General features: G+C 48.8%; 1 protein-coding gene across 2 annotated transcripts in view; it reads right to left on the bottom strand.

Annotated features, from left to right (window-relative positions):
• Positions 1–6: 6 nt before the first annotated feature.
• myo1ea (myosin IEa) overlaps positions 7–20,886 on the bottom strand; it is a 37,197-nt gene continuing 16,317 nt past the window's right edge. For both annotated transcript variants that reach the window (XM_047041440.1, XM_047041439.1), the window contains 23 exons: positions 18,030–18,117; positions 16,255–16,344; positions 15,386–15,517; positions 14,802–14,936; positions 14,262–14,394; positions 12,619–12,815; positions 12,435–12,515; positions 11,620–11,706; positions 11,433–11,519; positions 10,480–10,647; positions 9,657–9,742; positions 8,105–8,186; positions 7,585–7,691; positions 6,685–6,783; positions 5,754–5,898; positions 4,042–4,156; positions 3,768–3,937; positions 3,508–3,653; positions 2,323–2,469; positions 1,907–2,064; positions 1,642–1,731; positions 1,315–1,513; positions 7–952 (listed from right to left, as the gene is read on the bottom strand). In XM_047041440.1, coding sequence (XP_046897396.1) covers positions 913–952; positions 1,315–1,513; positions 1,642–1,731; positions 1,907–2,064; positions 2,323–2,469; positions 3,508–3,653; positions 3,768–3,937; positions 4,042–4,156; positions 5,754–5,898; positions 6,685–6,783; positions 7,585–7,691; positions 8,105–8,186; positions 9,657–9,742; positions 10,480–10,647; positions 11,433–11,519; positions 11,620–11,706; positions 12,435–12,515; positions 12,619–12,815; positions 14,262–14,394; positions 14,802–14,936; positions 15,386–15,517; positions 16,255–16,344; positions 18,030–18,117 — 2,782 coding nt within the window. In that variant the 3' untranslated portion in view covers positions 7–912. The remainder of the gene's footprint in view (positions 953–1,314; positions 1,514–1,641; positions 1,732–1,906; positions 2,065–2,322; positions 2,470–3,507; positions 3,654–3,767; positions 3,938–4,041; positions 4,157–5,753; positions 5,899–6,684; positions 6,784–7,584; positions 7,692–8,104; positions 8,187–9,656; positions 9,743–10,479; positions 10,648–11,432; positions 11,520–11,619; positions 11,707–12,434; positions 12,516–12,618; positions 12,816–14,261; positions 14,395–14,801; positions 14,937–15,385; positions 15,518–16,254; positions 16,345–18,029; positions 18,118–20,886) is intronic.

Below are 20,886 nucleotides of genomic sequence, written 5' to 3'. Positions count from 1 at the left end.
GAGACATGCCAGGGCGGTTAACAGCAGCTTCAGCAGTTTAAAGCTGTCCAGCTTGACCCTATATGACAGTACACGTTAGCTGTTAAAAAAGCGTCTTGTGATGCTGTGGTTTCCTAGACTGTGAAGTTAGAGGTGAGCTGTATAAGGAATAAACACACTGTATGAGCATGTGTGGTTATTATTCTATACATATTCGCTCTTAACGTTTCAGTCTAAATTGCTCAACTGATGCTTCAGAATATGCTGTTCACAGTCCAACCCCTAGATGGCAAGCAATAACTAATTATAAAAGAATGTGCCTCGACATTGGAATGGTGTTTTGAGGTCATCAAAACACAAGTCATTCCGAATGCATAGATGCATGTTCATTAACTACAAAAGAGGATTAAGCTGAAAAAGTCTCCTTCATAAAGTACAGAAATAAATACACATTCTTCAAACAGATGAAGTGTCAACACCAGAGGGGGTTTCTTCAATGATATCTCCAGTGACATATATATACGTTGATTATGTTTTCTATGTCAACTAAGACCATACCCACATTTGGAGTGTAAAAGTTCTGAGCCCAGTAATTTGAAATCGAATTCTTAGTGAAAACCAATCATTATTTTCCACGTGACTTGAGGTCCAGTGATGACATCCTAAAACCTATTCATGGAGGCATGTTACTGGGCTCTAACTTTTCTCAAGCCCCTCAAAAGCTTATGACAGACAGCAGCATCCTCCAATCAGAGAATAGGTTTACCCTCTTCTGATTCCAACATTGGATGTTAAACAGAAAACTACAAGAGAGACAGTGGTGTCTGACTACAGAAGAAATGAAGCAAGATACAGTACATCTCATGCCAGTGAGCTGTGTCTCATGAAGATCTGAACCACCGCCATCACCCAACACACCAGTAACACTCAGACTCACATTCCTCCATTTGAAGCTGTCCGAGCGCCTCCGTTACTATAAAGAAATACAGCCATGTTACAGCAAGACACTGTGTGTGTGTGGGTGTGTGTGTGTGTGTGTGCGCGCGCAAACCTTCTTTATTAACATTCTAGCCATTTTCCAACAATTCCCGAAAAGACACAAACTTATACACACCATTCAGCAATACCCCTGACACCAAACTACTGATAACCATTGTTTATAATGATCAGACTAGGAGAGACGAATATCAATATCAATAAAAACATCTTTCAAAATAATGACATTCTGTTGGTGATGATGGATTCAGGTCTAAACCCATTTCCAGTCTCGTGTACAGTAAATATCCATGTGTGACATCACTGTGTGGGGGTGTGAGGGGCTAGAGGAGTGCTCACCCTGCCGCTCCCTGGTCCGGAACCTTCAGACAGTCCAGGTTGGGCTGGGGTCGGCTGCTGCCGCGCTGCTTGAGGTTGCTCGGCAGGAAGGGGCGGGCCCCGTCCACCGACGACGGAGGCTTCTGATTGGAGTGTTGTGTGGCGTTCCTCTGATTGGCAGTGTGGTTGGTGTTCTTCGGGCCGCCGTTCTGATGGGCAACTGATGGAGGACGCACGGAGACAAGAGCCGAACAAGCCCGTCCATCACCAGCTCTGACTGAGCCACATTCTATAGTAATACAGAGGCCATGGTAATAGTGGGAACAGTTGGGAATGCTGGAGTGGTACCTGGAGGTCCTGGTGCAGCTCTGGAGGGAATGGTCTGATGGGTTCTGGACCCGTTAGAGCGACCCTGACTAAAGCCTTTTTTGGTGGGCCCTGCAAACAGAACCCTCAGTCAGACACACATATAGATCGCTGGATGAAAACACAATGACCTGACGCCGTCCATACAGCCTGAGAAGCTGGAAAGGTTTCATTCGTTGTACGAGCGGAGTTGCAATGGTACAGTCCACCCAGTTCTCCCCAGGGTCCCAAAGTCTGCCGCACTCACGTGTGTTCTTGGGCAAGCCAGGGCCGATGCTGACCTGCAGGGTCTTACTGGAAGGTTTCAACACAGCCACGTCCCCCTGGCCCGGGATGAACTGGACCTGCCGGGAGCCCCCCCCACTCAGAAAGCCCCAGCTCTCCTTCTTCAGCTTCAGCTCCAGCCTGAGAGACACACAAAACAGACCAACTCACTGATCTCTCCCATCACGGGGAACTGGTCGTCTTATTCAGGCTGACTGTGCTTGTAAAAAATGGTGTTCCTCCGAAGAGGTTTTGACTACATCCTTCGCTCTGTCTACACTGTGCACATTATCGGCATTCCCAGATACACGATATTTAGCCCACCAAGGGACGAGGCGTTTCATGTGGATCATCCCGTGTCTACCTCCGCCCACACTTCCAAAGAATGTGTCTACGTACGTGGTGCCAAACTTGAGAGGGAGTTTCCTCTGGGTCCTCTCCTCGAACCTGCGGGCCAGCAGGCTGATGAACTCCGTCTTGAAAGTGCATTCCAGCAGGCTGTCGTACTCCTGCTCGTGGAGGACCAGGAGGTCGTCCTGCATGGTGCTGTTGGGAGAGCGACAGGCCCGGGGTCAGGGGAAGCTACACTCGGGTGGCTCTGACCAGCCTTTCGTCTGCATACGGCCAGAGAGGCACACAAAGCAGCAGGTATCTACGGGGAGAGGACTGCCTGTGGCTGTGACACACACAGTTAAGCACTGTTCCCCCCCCCCTCAATGAACGGAGTTCCCCTCAAACGAGCTTTTTACAATGCCTGCTTTCCCTCTCAGATCCACCTGGCTCATATTACCCACAACCCCCCACTCACACTGACTTGAACGCTAAGTGCCCGTACCTCCACAAAAGCCCTCTACAATGTTCCCGACCACTGCAAAGCCCGGTCTGCAACTCACGTGATACATTTAAGCCAACGCCACGTCCAGAACAACAAGCTTACCTCCCAAATAAAACGTAAGGACTACTGTTAACAGTACTAAACACCTTCATTAGCATAGGGTGGGTTGTAACAATTTCAGTGTACTTGGCCCAGTGGAGAAGTGAATGTATTTTCATACACCCTTCAGACACAAAGGAGCTGCCATACTATACAAGTGGAGGAGGCTAGAATCTGTTCCATATGTCTGTAATACCCCATGTGTGACATTTAAAGGAACATGGGGACGTGTGTGATTAAAAATCCAGACTATGGCCTTTGAAGTAGCTTCTCGCATTTCTGCAGATGGCGGTAGTTTACCATGGTGGGCCAGTCTCCGCCTCATCTGTCTCTTGTGCGTGGGGGGTGGGATTCAGCCTGATACTGGATGGTTGATATACTTTGTACTTTTCAATCAAGCGTCCTGTTTGGCTTTTGTCAGTGGTTCTAATGAAACAGAGCTGTGTTGTTCTATTGTACTCCCCAACAAGCCAGTCAGTCAAAACCATGGAGTCTCTGTGTACACTGTGATGCTATGTCAGTTTGGTGGGTGGGTAATAAAGTTACACTTTAACCAGCTAGTGACCCAGTAAGGCTCTCGACCTATGTGTGTGTGTGTGTTTGTTTGTGTGTGTGTCAGGGAAGCAAACGCAGTCAAGCTGAGGCCTCACCTTAGAGAGACAGCCAGGATCTTCTCCACTTCAATCCGCCTCTTTAGCACCTCAGTCACCTGGCCCTTCTCTGGACCCTGTTTAACCTTCTCTCGTCCGATCAGGTGAACATACTTGGGGGTCAGGATCAAGTCCCTCTTGATACCCTGAATGAGATGAATTGACAGAAAAGAAATGGCAATGTTATATTTAGCCGTCTCTCTTCCAAACGGCGTTTTCCATTCAAAACAAGTCGATGTAGATGGAGCTGACGTTCTAACCTTGAAACGACGGTCAAATTTGGTCACTTTGTCAGCAAAGTCAATTTTCTCCCTCTTGGCAAGGAACTGTCGGAGCTCTGGCCTGTCATCCATGCCTATGTAGTCCCCCACAAAGTTCCTGTTCAGGCTGTGTCTCCGCCTCTCCTTCTTGTTCATTAGCAAATCCGAGGCTGGGGATGCCGAACGTGGCATAAGTTAGAAGTCACAAAGGTCGTCAAGGGTTAATCCAGAACGTGTCAGAGGTCCGTGAAATGTAGATGGAGAGAACACTCACCTTCTTCTCTCATCTGGACGTACTGTTTGCGGGCCACGTACTTGCGCCAGGCTTTCTGGATAGCCCTAGCATGGCCGTCAAACTTGCGGTCCCTTGTCTCCTCCAGTAGGAAGAGCTAGAGAGACAGAGAGAAAGACAGACAGACAGAGAGAGAGACAAAGAGAGAGACAGAGAGAGAGAGAGAGAGAGAGAGAGAGAGAGAAAGAGAGAGAGAAAGACAGACAAAGAGAGAGACAGACAAAGAGAGAGACAGAGAGAAACAGGCACACGGTGAGTCATTCAACCATACCTGACCAACCTGTGGGACACCAACATACTAAGCATACCTGAGTGTTCAGACACACCCAGATCCATGGGCAGGAATGGTTGAACAGACATACTCGACATGCCTGTATACGCCTGAATAAGGGTTAGTTACCTCGTTCAACGGCATGAGTCACTGTCAAAAGCACAGAGATAAAATAATGATTTTCACTGATATGTTTGACGACAGCCAAATACGTGTGAAGGCAGTGCCATGGATGGGTGTGTGTCCTGTGCAGAGCCACCCTGGCTTGTCTGAAGGACCTCTCTCTCCTCTCGTCTCCTTGTCATTTCCTCGTGGGTCTCTGGACTCACAGACATCTCTGCCTGCCCTCAAGCAGACTAAACATCCTGCCCACTCACCGGTCCCTGACCCAGGAGCACCACAGACACACCCCTGGCACAAAAGGCCACCCAGATTCGGCCAATTGGACCATCATCCAATACTGTTTGCCGCTAGCTACTGTTTCACGATCACTTTCGCTATCACCATGTAATCCTCTTTCCAAAAATGCGCCAGAAATGACAATATCAAACAGTGTTTCATCAGCTGTGGATTAACAGCAAGCTGGCGGGAGTCTGCTGTGCTATGTAATTACAAGCCGAGAAACAAAGTGTATGTCAGTTCTGATCTAATTACTGTGTGTCAGCACCTTATCAGTGGTGGAGGTTTTGTTTGTAGAAGTCTGATGGGTAATCTCAGAGTCTGTCTGGTGTTGGTGGTTCATAAGCGCACCACAGTCACGTGGCCCTGAGGAGGGCGGGTGGGGGGTGGAGGGCTTTGCCGTCCACTGCCGCAATCACACTTCCTGGAATCACTCAGGGCATTCAGGTCCAGCCACAAGGCTTGATTCAAGACTCAGGTGTGTGTGTGTGCGCACACGTGTGTCTGTGTGTGTTGGCTCACATGCTTGTGTGTCAGGGAGCGTATGCAGAAATGTCAACCAATGAGCTCACAGGCAAGTCACAAACACAGCTTTCATAGAGGCCGTGAAAAAACGACCCTGCAGTTTGGTGGAAAAAGCAAACACCTTCCAATGTCCTACCAGCCCCTGGACCACAGCTTCGCACTTGTGTACGAGTTCCTGAGTGCTGTTGAGTCAACAGAGCTGACGTGCGCTCGCCCCCTCCCCTCTCCCCTCTCCCTCCTCTACCCCCTCTCCCTCCCCCATATCACAGATACACAAACACAATGGCTTTTTATGGCTTTCAGCTTAAAAAAATGAAGAATATGCCCAGCAGAACTACAGCTTGCCGACAATCATGGCAACAAAATTGCGGAAAGATAGGACGCCAACGCTGTGTCTGTGAGAGAGGCACGGCGGGCAGAGAGAGGATCTTACTGGAAGCATTGCTCCTGAAGAAAGCAGTACTGGATTGTGTCTACGAGCTGGCCACTGAGGTCTTACCGACTCGGGGGCTTTGATGAAGATTTTGGTGCGTCCAAGCTGGTACTGGTCCTGGTCCATGTTGACAGATTTGAGGAGGTGGAGGACCCCTTGCTTCTCGTCTCCTCGCCATGTTGGCCAGGACTCCTTGGTCAGGATGGCATACCTGAGGTGGGTGGACAGATACGGACAAGGACTGAGGGACTGCCGAGCGAGTCAAGGAGGGGATGAAAGGCAGCATACAGAAACATAGAAGGAAGGGAACCTGAGCCAGGTCTGGATGGACATTCCTGTCCTTGCCTACTCTGAGGCGGGCTAGTGGAGGAGGCATGGGCTGCATTCATACTTCCACCACAGGTTTTGCTCAACAAAACTCTCAATTCATCCATGCTTTTTAAAGAGTCATATCTATGTATGTCGTGTGTGAATGATACTGGAGCTCGGAGTGAGAGTAGGAAGAGTTTGGCGTGCGTGTTGTTGAGCAGTGGCTCCCATCAAAAGGCCCACAGCTCAAGCCGTCTGCTTGGTCGACGCTGACGTGAGCCTGGAGGTCAGATGGCTGAGCGGTTAGGGACTCGGGCTATTAATCAGAGGGTTGCCGGTTTGATTCCCGGCCGTGCAAAATTATGTTGCGTCTTTGGGCAAGGCACTTCACCTTACTTGCCTCGGGGGGAACGTCCCTGTACTTAGTGTAAGTTGCTCTAGATAAGAGCGTCTGCTAAATGACTAAAATGTAAATGTAATGTGAGCACTTCCTGATGGCCTCCCAGCGCTGACCGTGTCTTTTCTCTCAAAGAGAGAGCCGCTCACTCACCCAGCCCTGCTGACTGGAACAGCAGGCCTGCTAAACTAGTCACGGCCATTGTTCCTCAACAAAGGAGTCATGCTAATAGTTGGGCGACACCAGTTTACCCACCCTGCTTCTCGCCCCCTCCCAAAGGAAAACTCCTACCTGTTAAGGAACTTCCTGAAGATTCTGCGGTAGGCGTATCCAGCACGCCTCACCCTAATGTTCTCCTTCAGACCCAAGTACTCCACTTGGTGCTTCGCCCTGAAAAGGAAAGGAGGGAAAAAAAAGTCAGGTGAATTAGCTTGTGCACGCCTGCATCAAATGTCAATCTTTCTGTAAGTTCTTTTCTTTGAATCAGTCTTTTGCGAATCGGGAAACTCCACATGTAAACGGGTGGTTGAAGCTCCATGTTGCCCGGGACAGTGCTCATAGGAACATCCTGCATCATTGTATGCAGACAATAATCAACACAAGCCTAAGGTCTCCCTTAATGCAGGCAGGTTTCCTGTGAGAGAAGCAGTTCCTTTACTAATTACCCCAGCCAACCTCAGCCCAGATCAGTTCTGCTCACAACAGGAAGACCATTAGGCCCTGAACAATACAGCAGCACCCAACATCAGTACATCTAGTGCCCGGAACCGGCATGAAAAGACAGGAGAGAGGAAGGGAAAACTGAGGGAGGCAAAGAGAGAGTGTGTCTCAGACACTTCCTCCATCACACGTTCTAGAGGCCCTGCTTTAACGGGAGGAAATGACACAATATACCAGCCAGCAGACACAACACTGAGCTGGGTGTGTGCAGTCAGCTTCTCTTAGCGCTCAGGGCAAAACAACTTTCAGGCCACATGTGGAAAAGGTACATTCCTTTCACATACTGTGTCCGATTTATTTCTGCTGTTTTAACTGACCCTCCAAAACATGTCTATTTCCAGTGTGGAGACAGTTGCTGTTTTATAGAGACACGAGAGAGAATTTAAACCTGGATATGATGTAGAGCAGAGAGACTTCTGTGCACACTGAGACAGATTCACCATCATGGAGCCGAGAGAGAGAGAGACTCACCGGCTGTCCTCCCAGTCTCTCGATTTCTTGGTTTCGTTGGGCTTGATGCAGCGAATGTAATGAGGAGTACACTTCATCAGAGTGCTCACCAGGTCGTTGGCTTGTTTCTGAGGAGAGGAGGGAGAAAAGAAGGAAGGATTATGCAAGTTGCAGGTGACGGATGAGGGTTGAGGTGTCACCCCCTGACCCTAACCTGACAACACAAGGATCTTTCTTCGTTTTGGAACATATCGGCATGCTGAAGTAGTGTCTGTTATCTGCGCTGTTAATATGCAATATCTCAGCTGGGAACACTGATGTCTGTCAGACGCAGAACCTGGCAACCCATCCTTGATTAGCACTGTCACGGCTAAAACGACAGAGACCAGGCTAAAATAACACTGGGGTGAATGATCTTTTCATCCGCAGGCTCTCTCGCCCTGCACCTGAGAGGGGCTGACAATGGCAGGTGCTCGTGTTTGCCCTATAGATGTCCCACGTGCACAGAGCACAAACATATCTCCCAGGTGAGCCCACGCACCTTGATCTTACTGCCTGCAGTCGTAGGACGGCCCTTCTTCTCCGCGTTGAGGTTGTCTGGAAACAGGGCTCTGATGAAACCTCTGTAGAAGAGACACGTCAACACTGAACAAACACGTACAGGACTGACAGTGTCAAGATAAGGTAGCAATTTAAGGCCACAGCTGAATGTCTAAGGTTGTTTTTCCACTTGGCTTTCCCGGCAACAAACTCTTTGGTGTGTGGAATCTCAGAGCTGGACGCTAGTGGCCCCGCTTACATTGTTGTGGAGCTGGGGGGGGGGGGACAGACCCGGAGTGGGAGTGACTGTGGTTTTTTAGCAGCTCTCATGCAAAACTGTGACTTTCACTTGGTGCTTTATTTGATTTCACTGGAAATTTAGACCAGCCAGTATGGTTTTCTAGATTCCAATCCTTTTAATCATTGTGTAGAATTTCAACAAGTCCAGTAAACCATGATGAATCTGTGCTGGTCAAAATGTAGCACATATTTGCAAGCATTCCAAATTCTCAGGATGGTCTTAAAGGGCTACAGACATCTGTTTAAGTCAACTTCTTTCAAGTCAACCACACAGAAGAAAAGTTCAAAACGTGGTCACTTGCACCTAATAGATCATTATTACAAATGAACAAATGTTCAGATGGTCAGATTGTTATTTACGTGTCAGTAGTTTAGACACAATGTTAAAACATAGGACATTAAATATTAATACTAAAGTACAATTCTGTCCTAGAATGATAATGTATCTGGTTAAAAAATGTGGTAATGAAGGCCATGTGGATGTGGGGGAGGATCAGTTGGCTTTGTGTGTGTGCAGATGGACCCACAATCTGCTAACAATGTCCAGCTGACCATTATGATCTTTCCTTTCTTCTCGGAGAAGACCTGCTGCTCCAAGGAATGAGGCTCCTTCCTTCATCCTTCTATTGTGTTTTGGCATGCGCGCGCGTGTGTGTTATGTGCTTGGAGTGTGTGCGTGTGTGTTATGCGCGCCTGTGTGAATGCAATGTCTGAGTGCAAGAGGGGGGAGTGTGTGCGGAGTTCTGTTCATGGCGTTGTAAATATATGTATGTTTCTGAATGTGTGTGTGTGTTATGTCTCTAGCGTATGTGTGTGTGTTTATATAATTATGTCTGGGAGAGCACGTGTCTGAATGGGGTCTTGGCATGACCCCCCCCCCCCCCCCCCCCCAGAAGGCCTCACAAAAGCTCCACAAAGGGGTCTGGAGGCGATAGGGAGGGAGGGGGCTGAGAGGGCTGTTTGCACAGATGGCCAAAAAGGGGGCCCAAGAACCCAAAAGAGAGCGAGAGGGACACTGCTCCTTCTCAATGGTGCTCTGCAGGGCGACGGGGCCCTCCGCAGACCTGCAAAGCCCCGAGCAGACCCCCGGAACACAGCCCAGAGGAGGGGGAGGATGCCAGCCCCACAAGCCTGCACGCTTCCAGCGTGTCCTAGCCTGATCCCAGCCACGCTGCCTGTCCGCGTGGCTCTTCTTCAGACGCGTTCGTGTCCATCAGCACCGAGGAATGTTCCTGCTGTGAGCGGGCACTCACATCTCACTGCTCTGCATCAGCTCGATGAGGTCGTTGAAGAGGACGTCCCGGTTCCTCTCACAGAAGCCCTCAGCGTCGTAAGAAACCTGGGGGAGAGAGATTCACGGCGATGAGAGGACAGTTAGCCCTCAACTCCTGCTCTGTCTTTTGACTGCTCTGTCTACGTTGACGAACTGAGAGGTCTTTGAGTTCAGATCGATTGACTGCTTAATCACTTGTTAACAGGTGCTTTTTCACAAATACAGTTTGATTACGTTTGAATAGTAGGGTTTGAAGTTGACCGCAGCTGTTTCTGTGTTTTAAGCGTTGATCTGTGTTCCAGTCCCCGCACTGTGAGCTAGGTGGAATGTTCTAATCCCTGACTCAGGATCCCTCCTAGTCTTTACAGCATGGCTCATTGGGTCTGTGGCATGCAGACTGTACCAGGCTGACCCCGGCACATCTGGACCACGACTCGGGACAAAAGCAGCACCGTGAGAATGAGACAGGCTCGATAACAGGGAGACAGAGGACACAACTGGACAGAAAGAAAATAAGATGACACCAGAGAGAGAGAGAGCGAGAGAGAGAGAGATAGAGAGAGAGACAGACAGAGACAGAGAGAGAGCGAGATGTAGAGAGAGAGATTGAGAGTGTTGTGGCGAGAGAGAGAGTGAGACAGGGAGAGAGAGACAGAGACAGAGGGAGAGAGAGAGAGAGAGAGAGAGAGAGAGAGAGAGAGAGAGAGAGAGAGAGAGAGAGAGAGAGAGAGAGAGAGAGAGAGAGAGAGAGAGCAGGTGGGAGCACTAAGAGGTAGCGGCATCCGTCCCGTCCGTCTGCTGACCTTCCCAGCGTAGTGGTGGATGATGAAGCCTTGGTTCCAGCTGTTGAAGTGCTCGTGGGAGTTGATCTGCATCCGCAGCTTCTGCAGCATGGTCTGGTCCGCCCCCTCGCCCACGGCGTGCATGGTGGCACACACGTCATCCAGGATGCTCATGATGCCGGGGGGATTCTGGGTAAACAGGAACAGAGACAAGCTAAAAGAGTGACCTTAGCTACGGAGACATTTCAAAGCCATTTCCATTAACTCCGCTCAAACAGGAAATGCCAATGGTCTCCGCTCATTAATGACACCAGGCTATGAACTAGTAACATGGCCAGGAGCGCATCAGAAGCATGAATGATGCGTTTGTGTGCTCAAACAGCCCCAGACACAGTAGGAGCCAGTGGAGAGACGTCACATTGCCTCTCCGAACTCCCACGCCCACACTGACTGGCCATCGCAGCACCCGGCTGCTCTATGTGGCTCCAGAGACCTGTGGCAGTGACTGCAGCAACAGTGTCTGGCTCTCTGTGCTGCGCCTGCACTAGTGCCTGTGCTCGTCGTATCCCTGCGTTGTCTGACTTTGCCACGGCTGGCCTGCGAGGCATGCTCGGTTAGGGGAACAGTGAGCGAATGACACTGCCTCCCTGGCTTGCTCAGCTCTGCTGGCTCTGATCTCAGCTCGTTTGAGGGCGGCTCTTGTTGTGGATTTCATGGATTAGTCCTCTCAGCGGGACGGATAAATCAAATTAAGAGGCATGTCGGCACGTTTGAGGATGTTAGACTGCTGGTCATGGGAAGAGTGCAGAGACTTGTGGCCCTGTTGTAACTCAATTGAGCTCCCGTTTGGTCTCATTTGGAGCGTTAAAAAGACAAGCAGAACTGATCTGAGGCCAAATAGTGAAAGGATCCAGATTTTGGGTGAGTTCAACGTGTCACATCATGGACTCGAGGGGCGGATTGCAGCGAATTACCACTTTGCTCTCAATGAGATCGCAGACGATCTTGTTGTTGAAGTATTCGATGGGGGTCCACCGGATGCCTTCCTGTACATACTCTTCCTGCAGGGACGTTGAGGGGAGAGGGGGGGAAGAGGTTAGGGGACACACTGCATGTTACCCATTCCTCAGTTTACCCTGAGGGTAACATCATTTACATTACCTGTTCAGCTTTTAGCGTCAGCTCAATGAAAATCTGCTGCAGTTTCTCATTGACGAAGTTGATGCAGAACTGCTCAAAGCCGTTTTTCTACAGACAGAGAGACGCCAAATTAGATGTGATTTCCCTTCTCTGGTGGTTGTGCAGACACACAGCCATGTCATCGACGTGGTCACAGAAGTCTGGGGAAATCCTCTGGGTTTCCTGAAGAGGCCTGATTTGTGGAGGTCATGTTATCTGCCAATCCGTCTGGCACTAAGGGAGGTAACAATTCTATACAGCTATCAACGTAAACCTAGGAGCTAAGGCTTTATCTATAGAAACTCACTGTTTCCGCTCCCAGTCCCTCCCCATGCTAAGACACACAATGTTTATTTACCCTGGGCTTTGTTAATAATTGTCCCAACAGAAAGGGTGCAGACAGAGAACCAGCCTATGAACTTTCCTCCATGATACGCTATCAAAACACGCAACTCAACACGAGCATTTCAAATGCTGTATCAGAACTTCCAAACATACATTATTGTGACCTTCTCCAAGACTGACTCCACCTCATTATTTAATTAAGCACAATCCTATCAACAACCCCAGGAGCCGTGAGGAAACCCATCACTATGAAAACTAAACAAACAGATAATCAGATTACAGAGGTACATAATTGGCTGCTGTCTCAATCTGGAGATGGCACTTAATCTGCCCCTCTTCATAAACCAGTCTGATCCTCTGTTTTTAAGCAGTTTAAACCCCAAAGTTCAGCATCATTAATTGACTGTGGGGATGTGGAGGCCGTCTCCAGTGTTGGGGACAGGAGAGCTCACCTGGAATATTTCAAATCCGTAAATGTCCAACACTCCGATATTGAGCTCCTGCTGCTCCTTCACCACGGCTTTGTTGATTGCCTGTCATCAAAGAGAAGCAAGTTTCGAAGACGGGTTACGGTATGTGCTAACACCGATATCGAGGCAGGCCAGACCAACAGCACGTCAGGCTGGCTGTCATTACCTCCACGAGAAAGTCGAACACGCGCGAGTGCAGAGCCTTCGACAGGGCGTCCCGCGTGTAACACGCCTGCTCCACGTTCAGCGTCACGTTGATGGTCTCCAGGGCGTTTCCCCACTTGCTGTCCATCTTCCTGCTGGTCAGCTTCTCTTTGAGGCGCGCCTGGTCGATGCCTAGGAGGAACGTAGGGAAGGCCAGGACTGCAGGGTGAGAGGGAGAGGGAGGAAGAGAAGGGGAAAAAAGTCCAAAAGTAAGAGATATTTTAGCCACGTCGCGTCATGAGGGGAAACGGCGGAAATGTAACTGTCCGTTCTTTCCAGTGAGCATGCTGGATATGAAAAACAAAATGTAAATGAATACATGTAAATGTGAAAGGTAAACGTAAAAGGTTCTTATATTCCAATGGAATGCCATGTTAGTCTGGATTCTGATTCGCATCAGTAATAGCCACAACAAGTGGGCTGTCCAATCAGATTCTGACGGTGCCACGCACCATTAGGACTATCCTGGCACTCACTCGGTCCCCCGAGAGCTCCTCCCTGCCTCAATAGTGAGTCACTTCCCCTAGAAGGAAACAGCACTCAGGTCTGCAGTCTGACTGTGTCTGAGAGCGTATTAGGTGGCTCAAATATCCTCCCTTCAGGGAATTGAGTGTGACCCACCACTCGCCTGAGCGTCAATTTCATGGCTAAATGGTGTAGCAAGTACCTGCTTAGCATCTCTGTCTATGGTTGGAGTGTGGAGATGCAATCTCTCCTCCTCTCTGTATATCTTTCTCCTTCTCTGAGATCTGCCGATCAATGTTTAGCTCAAGTAACCATCCATAACCAGGCTGACATGTAGATGTTTGTGTGTATAAGGGAGTAACCCTAACCCTTTGTACTCCTTCCAGGTGGATCTGAGGTGTGGATGTGTTTGGCGGTGCGTGAGCGGTGTTTATGTGGACTTTGTTGGTGTGGTTTTGTTGGTTTATTACGGTGCACCAGGGAGTCCTGACATGGGAAACACGTTGCAGTGCAGACAGGAAGTCAGACCGGGGAGGGAACAGTGAGATTAGGGAGCGCTGAGGCTCTGGCTGCCCAGAACAGAACAGAGCTTTGTGCCCTGGCAACCAGAGGGGCGACACTGTATCATTGAGCCAGGAGGAGAGGGTGGAGGGTGGCGTGCTGGAGGAGGAGGGAAGGGAAGAGGAGCATGGAGGGAGGGAGGCAGGGAGGGGAAGAGCCGCATTTCTCTCAAAGTCCTTTTAGTCTGTGATGTAATGCACCCAGACCTTGAAAATGTTGTTTAATTTGCTGGGGTAATTCAGCGAGGCCTGGCGCTTGGCTACTGCCCTGCATTAACACAATGCAGCTCTGGGCAATAGAAAACCATGTCGCTCCCTAAACATCCCACACAGTGCAGCCCAGGACACAGTCCTCAAAGAGAGAGGAGGCCAACAGAGAAGCCAAGAGCAGCCAGGATCCCAGAGAGACTAAAGTCCCTTCATGTCGCTCCCAACCCTCGTTTGGTTTCCACAGCTCGGAACTACACATTAACACTCTGACACAGAAACACTGAACACGGGTCACAGTACGTGTCCATGGCTAGCTGTTAGCGGCTAGCTGTTAGCTCTGCCTACAGGTGTGCTAAGTGAGGCTTCGCACATTCTTCACTCTCCACTGCGGCATAGTTCCCTGCCTCCTTAAAGTTGACGTTGCCCAGGTGCAGGACTCCGGCCACAATCTGCAGCACCAGGGCACGGTCCTTCCCTGAGATTCCAATCACATCCATGGCAGTCTGGGGAAGGAGAGATAGAGAGAGACAGAGAGAGAGACAGAGAGAGAGAGAGACAGAGAGAGAGAGAGAGAGAGACAGAGACAGAGACAGAGACAGAGAGAGAGAGAGAGAGAGAGAGAGAGAGAGAGACGACATGTTCACCCAGAGTTGTAAATAAGTGTTTACTTTCTACAATGGTACCTCCCCAACAAGTTCTCTAATCCCTATGTAGTTGAACTGATGAAGAGAAACAAGTGTGGACAGAATGGATGGATGATATGAAACATGGTATATAAGGAATGGAGGAGAGGACCAACAGAAAGACACAAGGAACATGGACTGATAGAAATTGTATGGGGTATGTACAACTTTAAAAGATCGATACAGTGGACAGACTAGCCGACAGTGCATGAACAAACTCAGTATACCATAGTCTCCTGGAAGTCGTTCTTGTCGTTGATGTCATCCACCTTGTAGGAGCCAGACTGATTGAGGTAACTGTAATAATCCAGGCTTGTGATTCCAAGACTGCTCTTCTGTTCGCTACTTGCTCCTTCTATCAACTGTGGAAACATCCGTCATGATTAGATTCCTGTGGACCAAGTTGTAGAATGACCTGACATCACCCTCAGTCTGCAGGGCCTCTCAAGCTGTCATCTCATTCATCCCTTTTCTTACTCGGCGCACTCAAGGGTGTCGCTTACCTGTTAGCGCCACAAAGTCCCTCATTCTAGTCTGGTATTATTCTATATTCAGCTTTTATTTGGGAAGGAAATTGCTTTATGGGAAGGCTCACCCATCCCCTCTCTTCCAGGGACTTCAAGCGGTACTCTGTGAGAACAACTCGACCTGGTTTCAGCAGCCAAATGGCACTTGTTACAGAGTGTGTCCTGAATTTCACTCACAGTCATCGGGAGCCAAGTTCAATCCTTTTTCCCTCAGCTCTGAACTGCGCATAAACACTCTGACACAGAAACACTGAACGCAGGTCATTGAAACCACCACCCCTCACCTGGTAGAATATATGGAAACTCCTTTCTCCAGGATTCCTCATGACCACGCGTGATTTCTCCAACAGGAAGTTGGAGATTTTCCCCCCGTCGGGCTCGCCGCCGGAGCTGAACTGGATCTCAAAGTATTTCCCCTGAAGGATGAGAACGTGGCGCTTTAGTATCAGAGATCTCGGAGCGAAAGCTAAAACACAGAGTTCCGAGGGAAGGAATGACGAGTCATACATCAGGCTGTCCTCAGGGTACACACCTGCAGCCCACTGTGTGTGTGGGTGTGTGTGTGTGTGTGTGCCTATACAGGTCTATAAAGTAGTCAGGTTGATGGCTAAGCCCTGGAGTGCAATAAGACATTGAGACACTATTCATCCATAGCTGCTTTCTCAGACGATTTCTGTCAAACCTAATTTACTCTCTTCAAACCAGACCAATAACTGAAAAGCATAGACAATACGAGTCTTTGTTAGTCTGCATGCAATACAGTATGTCCAAGTTAGCTTGGTAGTCCAAAAACTTTACCCTTATTTTCCTTCTGTGTCTTTTTTTCAGTTTCTTTCTATGTGAATACTAAACAGTATGTGTTTCACTGGCTTTCAGCAACCCACTCTCTCAATGCAGTGTGTCCCTGCAGCCCTGGTTAACCAGGCCCCACTTGAGGCTAGCAACTCCGAGCCAAGTGGAGACAGTAGAAGGCTATGACACGTCTTATAAAAAAGCGAGTATACTGTAATTGACTATCTCCTTTTTCCCCTCTATTCCCCGTCTTCCCTCTATTTGAACTGGACAGCTTGATGTTTTCTTTGGTTTCATTTCAGACCATGGAGCAGAATCAGGACATGTTAGGCAGTCTTCTGCGTAGACATGGAATCCTTACGAATCTGCTGGAGTTGTTGTTCCTCAGCGTCTTGGCGTTGCCGAAGGCCTCCAGGAGAGGGTTGGACTGAAGGATGATGTCTTTGACGTGCTGCGGGGGGAGGAGCCCACACAGGCTGTTTCAGTGATTGACAGGTATGGTGCAGTACAGAGCAGAGCAGAGCAGGCAGACAGTCGGTAAGTAGACACTACACCCCCCCCCCCCCCCCTGGTAGGTTGACGTTCGCTGGAACTTTCCACAGACACACACACACATATCTGGAGTTCATTATCTTTCCCATGAGCCATCTGCATATGAGGGGTGCATGAGTTTTAGATTAGCCGGCGGCAGTGAGACAGAGCTATTCAGCCCCATGTTACTGAAGCCAGGAGTGGAGTGGTAGCATTTCTCGGAATCCTTTCCGTCCCTGAACTCTTGTCCTCCATGGAACAGCCATTAGTGGCAGTTGGAGGTTCAAGTTAAACAGCTTTCGTACAGTACAATCCCAAGGGCAATAAGGAACGTAAACATATGATAGATGTACATGGGTAACTGGAACAAAGTGATATTTTTAAAAGCCTTTCAGTGAAGACACTATCAGGAGGCACGGTATAACCGGTCACGTTCACTTGTTTGCATGCTGGATTCCGAGGCAGGTCCATCGGATTTGCAAATCAACCAAAAACAAATTCAACAAGATAAGGATCGGGGCCAGTGACGCATACAGGTAAGTCGGCAGATATGAGATGACACACCTGTCAGCTGTTGTTTCAGACATGTACACTATGCATGCATACACACACACACACACATACACCACGTGCACAAACACACACACCACATTCGTACACACATTCCAGCAGCACGTGGGGCTGGGGGGCTGGAGAGCGGGTAGTGTGAATGAGCCATGGGGACATCGTAGGGACCTTACAAAGCTTAATGGGGACAGGAAGGGGAATGGGAGAGGCAGTCGTACCCTATACAATGGACACTTTTGTTCAATGTTACAATAGAAATTCCAGGAGTAATTTCTATAGTATACAAACATGGGTCAAACAAAGATAACACAGACACTATCCACCTTAAGAAAGATACACCGAATCGAATGTCAAAATAACTCAACATTAAACGTGTCCATATATAACCTGTAAACTTAAAGACTACAGATAATGGAAATAGATGGCTGTCATCATGAGGTCAAGCCTTCCAAAATACTCGATGGGAAAAAGAACTAACAAGTTTGAACTTGAACCCTTGAGATGAAAATATGACATTTCCAAGACGGAAATGTGTTAAATTTGTTTTACTCGGCGACTGATACAGTGACTAACATCACTGCAGGGTCTGAGTGGAAGTGTCGTGTGATCCAGCTTAAATCCCTCCAGACTGGAAATTCAAATCCCAGTGGAGTCTGTCCATCAGTAATACCAAGACCAGGCGGAGGGGAGGGCTTGGTTGGAGAGGGGGGGGGGGGGGGTTGCTTGGAGACAGGACATCTGCTGAGCAGTAGGGGAGCCAGATGGCTTCTGGGAGGTTTGGGTTAGGGGGGGGGTACAGGGGAGGGGGTGGAAGGGGCTGAAGGTGGACTAATAATGGAGATCTCAGGGTGTGATGCGGCGAGGGGCAGATGAAAAGGACCCAGAAAACTGGTCGTTTCGATTGGCTGAGTTCATGACTTGTCCCACATGGGGGGGTTATGTGTATTAAAGATGGTGTAATGCTTTTGTGAGACTCCATCACATCTCAATGTGTCCAACCCAGTCAGAGAACACATCCAGCTGCTCATCTGGCCTCACCTGCACTTTAGGTCCTCCTCCGGACACCCTGGAGATGTAGCCCATGATGTATTTTGCCGCCACAGTCTTCCCTGCACCACTCTCTCCACTGAAGAACCGAGGGAAAAGACAAGGAGAGTTATCAGAACATGACTAAATATAATAGCCAAGATTTGCTTCAAAGCAACGATGAGCTAATAGTAAACCAATTATCCAAACTCAAGATACCAGTCTCAGTGGCTTACAGTAAACCCCTAATTCTCTGAGCTCCCCACGATATAATCACCCTGCCTATCCACCCGGAGAGCGCTGACCAGATCGTGGCAGTCCCATGAAACATGATGTACAATTCAAGGACACCTTATGTGGTTATTGTTGTCAACTATGTCAGCTGACAGCTAGACTGTCAGGAACCAGATCCCATACCTACTCAGAGGATTGAATGGCCCTGATATTCAACACTCTAGGATGTCCTGCTTCATGTTGTTTGTTGGGTAAAATGATGGGAAAAACATGTAATGGGTGGTTAGGGTGTAAGTGTAAAACAATGACATATTTCAGACCTGAAAAGACGAATAAGATAATAGAATCGGGTCAAAGGGGATTTGCAAAAATACTGTCACGGTTCCTTTTCCTTCATTTGTAACAGTCATGGTTATCTCTGTTGCCGCCAATGGGTGGGTGGGTCTGTGTGTGTGTATGTGTGTGTCTGAACAGCAGAACAGAAGTCTGGCTGATAGTCCAAACGGACTTCCTCTTATCTCCCAGCTGAGTCCTCAAAGCAACGTTGACCTGGACAGCCAGGTGAAATTTCACCACTTCCTGCGTCAAATCAAATGTTACGTTGTCAGGCTTGTGCGCAACACGCAGCCATGTGTCAACTCTAACACACTAATCCTGTGGTGTCACATTCACCCACTTTCTGTTCTTTCCCCCTCGCTCTCTCCCTTCTCCCCTCCTGGCCTGCTTCACTGGGTTAGGGTCCTACTTATTTAGACATATGTGGTTTGGCAGTAGATGACAGGGCTGCCTGTTTTTCATCCCATATTCTGAGGGGGGAGCCATGTCGGTAATGCCCTTCTGAGACAACCCAGCTGCAGATGGCCGCAGCCAGAGGAAGTCATCCAAGCCATTCTGTTCCACAACAGTAACCCTAGATGCTTCTCCATCTCACTTACGGCGACACTGTGGGCCTGACTCCTGAATACGATTCCATCGAACACATACAGAAACACACATACACACACACACACACACACACGTGTGTGCGCTCACTGAACAACAACAAAGCAGGCAAGCATGAGTCGAGTAACAACAATGCCCTTGATACGGAGGCAGATACTCTAGGTGTTGGGTCCCCTCAGAGCCCTGTCACTCTGTCAGGTCAGGTTTTCCCAGCAGAGGGCTGGATCGTGACTCACATCCTATTTTATATTGTTCAGGGCTGTGCCCCATTGTTAAAATAACATACAAAACAGCACATTGTTGACTTCCTCTCACATTTACTGACCAAAAATGGACAAAGGGAGAGACATGTTACACTGCGGGCTCAGTGTAAACTTCCTCACTCTGTCACTGAGCCAGTAGAGGCTGTGTGATGTCACCCCTGGCTTAGTTAGATGGAGACCATGGAATTTCATCATTCCTTACATCCGATATGAAAGGTAAACATGATTAACAACTAGCTACATTCGTTTTCAGTCTTGTGCGTCACACTGTGTTCCCAAGCATGTGCTGTGTGGTGTAACGGAGCTCCCATGGCCTGCACTGTATACTTGATGCTGTATCCATGCACACACAGGGCTGTTGGGTTTAGTTTGTCATGAATGGGAGAGAACCAATACATGTCCAAACCAAACTAGACCCATGGGACAAGAGTTGAATCAATAACAGCAAATAACAGTCATTTAAAGAGAATAGACCTCAAAAAACAACATAAGATACAACATTTCAAGTGGCTTTCCACAGCAGAGCTGTGAACGCCCTCACAGTTGCAACCGGTTCCTCTCAAAAGGATGTGAGAGTTCATAAAAAGGGCCCACTAAGATCAAAGAAAGCTCAGTCAACACCACTGAACCAGCTGAGAGAACCAAACATGACATGCTGAATTACATGTTTTTAATAACTGGAACGTTGAGGTCTAACACAGTGCAGTCCTCACCACACTGCATGGACAGCGATTTCATGGAGGCCTTTGTTTGCTGATATGGTCCATCACAAATCCACTTCCATTCCTTTCTGTGGGAAACTGTACTGGCAGCTGCCCGCTCTGCAAACAACAGCAGGAAAGTGCTGAACCAGGGGACTATAGCCATGAGGTAAGCACTACAGTAACCAACCACACTCAGGTGACTGGCCCGCAGGATAAAACCCCAACTATGAGAAAGCACTTTAGCCCTGGCCTGTGTCCTTTGATTGTGTCGATGCTAAGTCCTGGAACACTCTGGACTAACACTGCTTTTGGACAGGGCTCTTAGGTCCTGGAAGCTACTTTAATAGACACTTTTCCCACAGCTCAGTCATCTCGTTTTCCTCGTTGCTGGGTTTTAAAGGGAAACACGGGACAGCAGGAGACGAGAGGTGGAAACCGATGCCACCCAAGACCGGTGAGTCGAGTCAGCTGTCAAAAACGTCGACAGTTTTGACCATAGAAGAAAAACAGAAATTTCCCCCAAACCCACCCTTTCTGCAAGAGCAGCGGTTGTGAAAGTGCAGTGCTGCTCCCTCCTTCTCCTCGACTTCCAATAAGACAGACCAACAGAGCCCTGCAGGTGCCCTTCCTGTTTTCTGAAAGCAGGAAGCCTGCACAGAAATAGACCTTGTGTTTGTACATCCGGATGGGACCGATATTCCATAAACTAACCAGCTTCAGGGCTGA

This window comes from Hypomesus transpacificus, chromosome 19, assembly GCF_021917145.1.
Source record: "Hypomesus transpacificus isolate Combined female chromosome 19, fHypTra1, whole genome shotgun sequence".
In the NCBI taxonomy this organism is placed as follows: domain Eukaryota; kingdom Metazoa; phylum Chordata; class Actinopteri; order Osmeriformes; family Osmeridae; genus Hypomesus; species Hypomesus transpacificus.
Note: the sequence above shows the minus strand (reverse complement) of the source record. Positions and strands in the feature narration are given on the sequence as shown.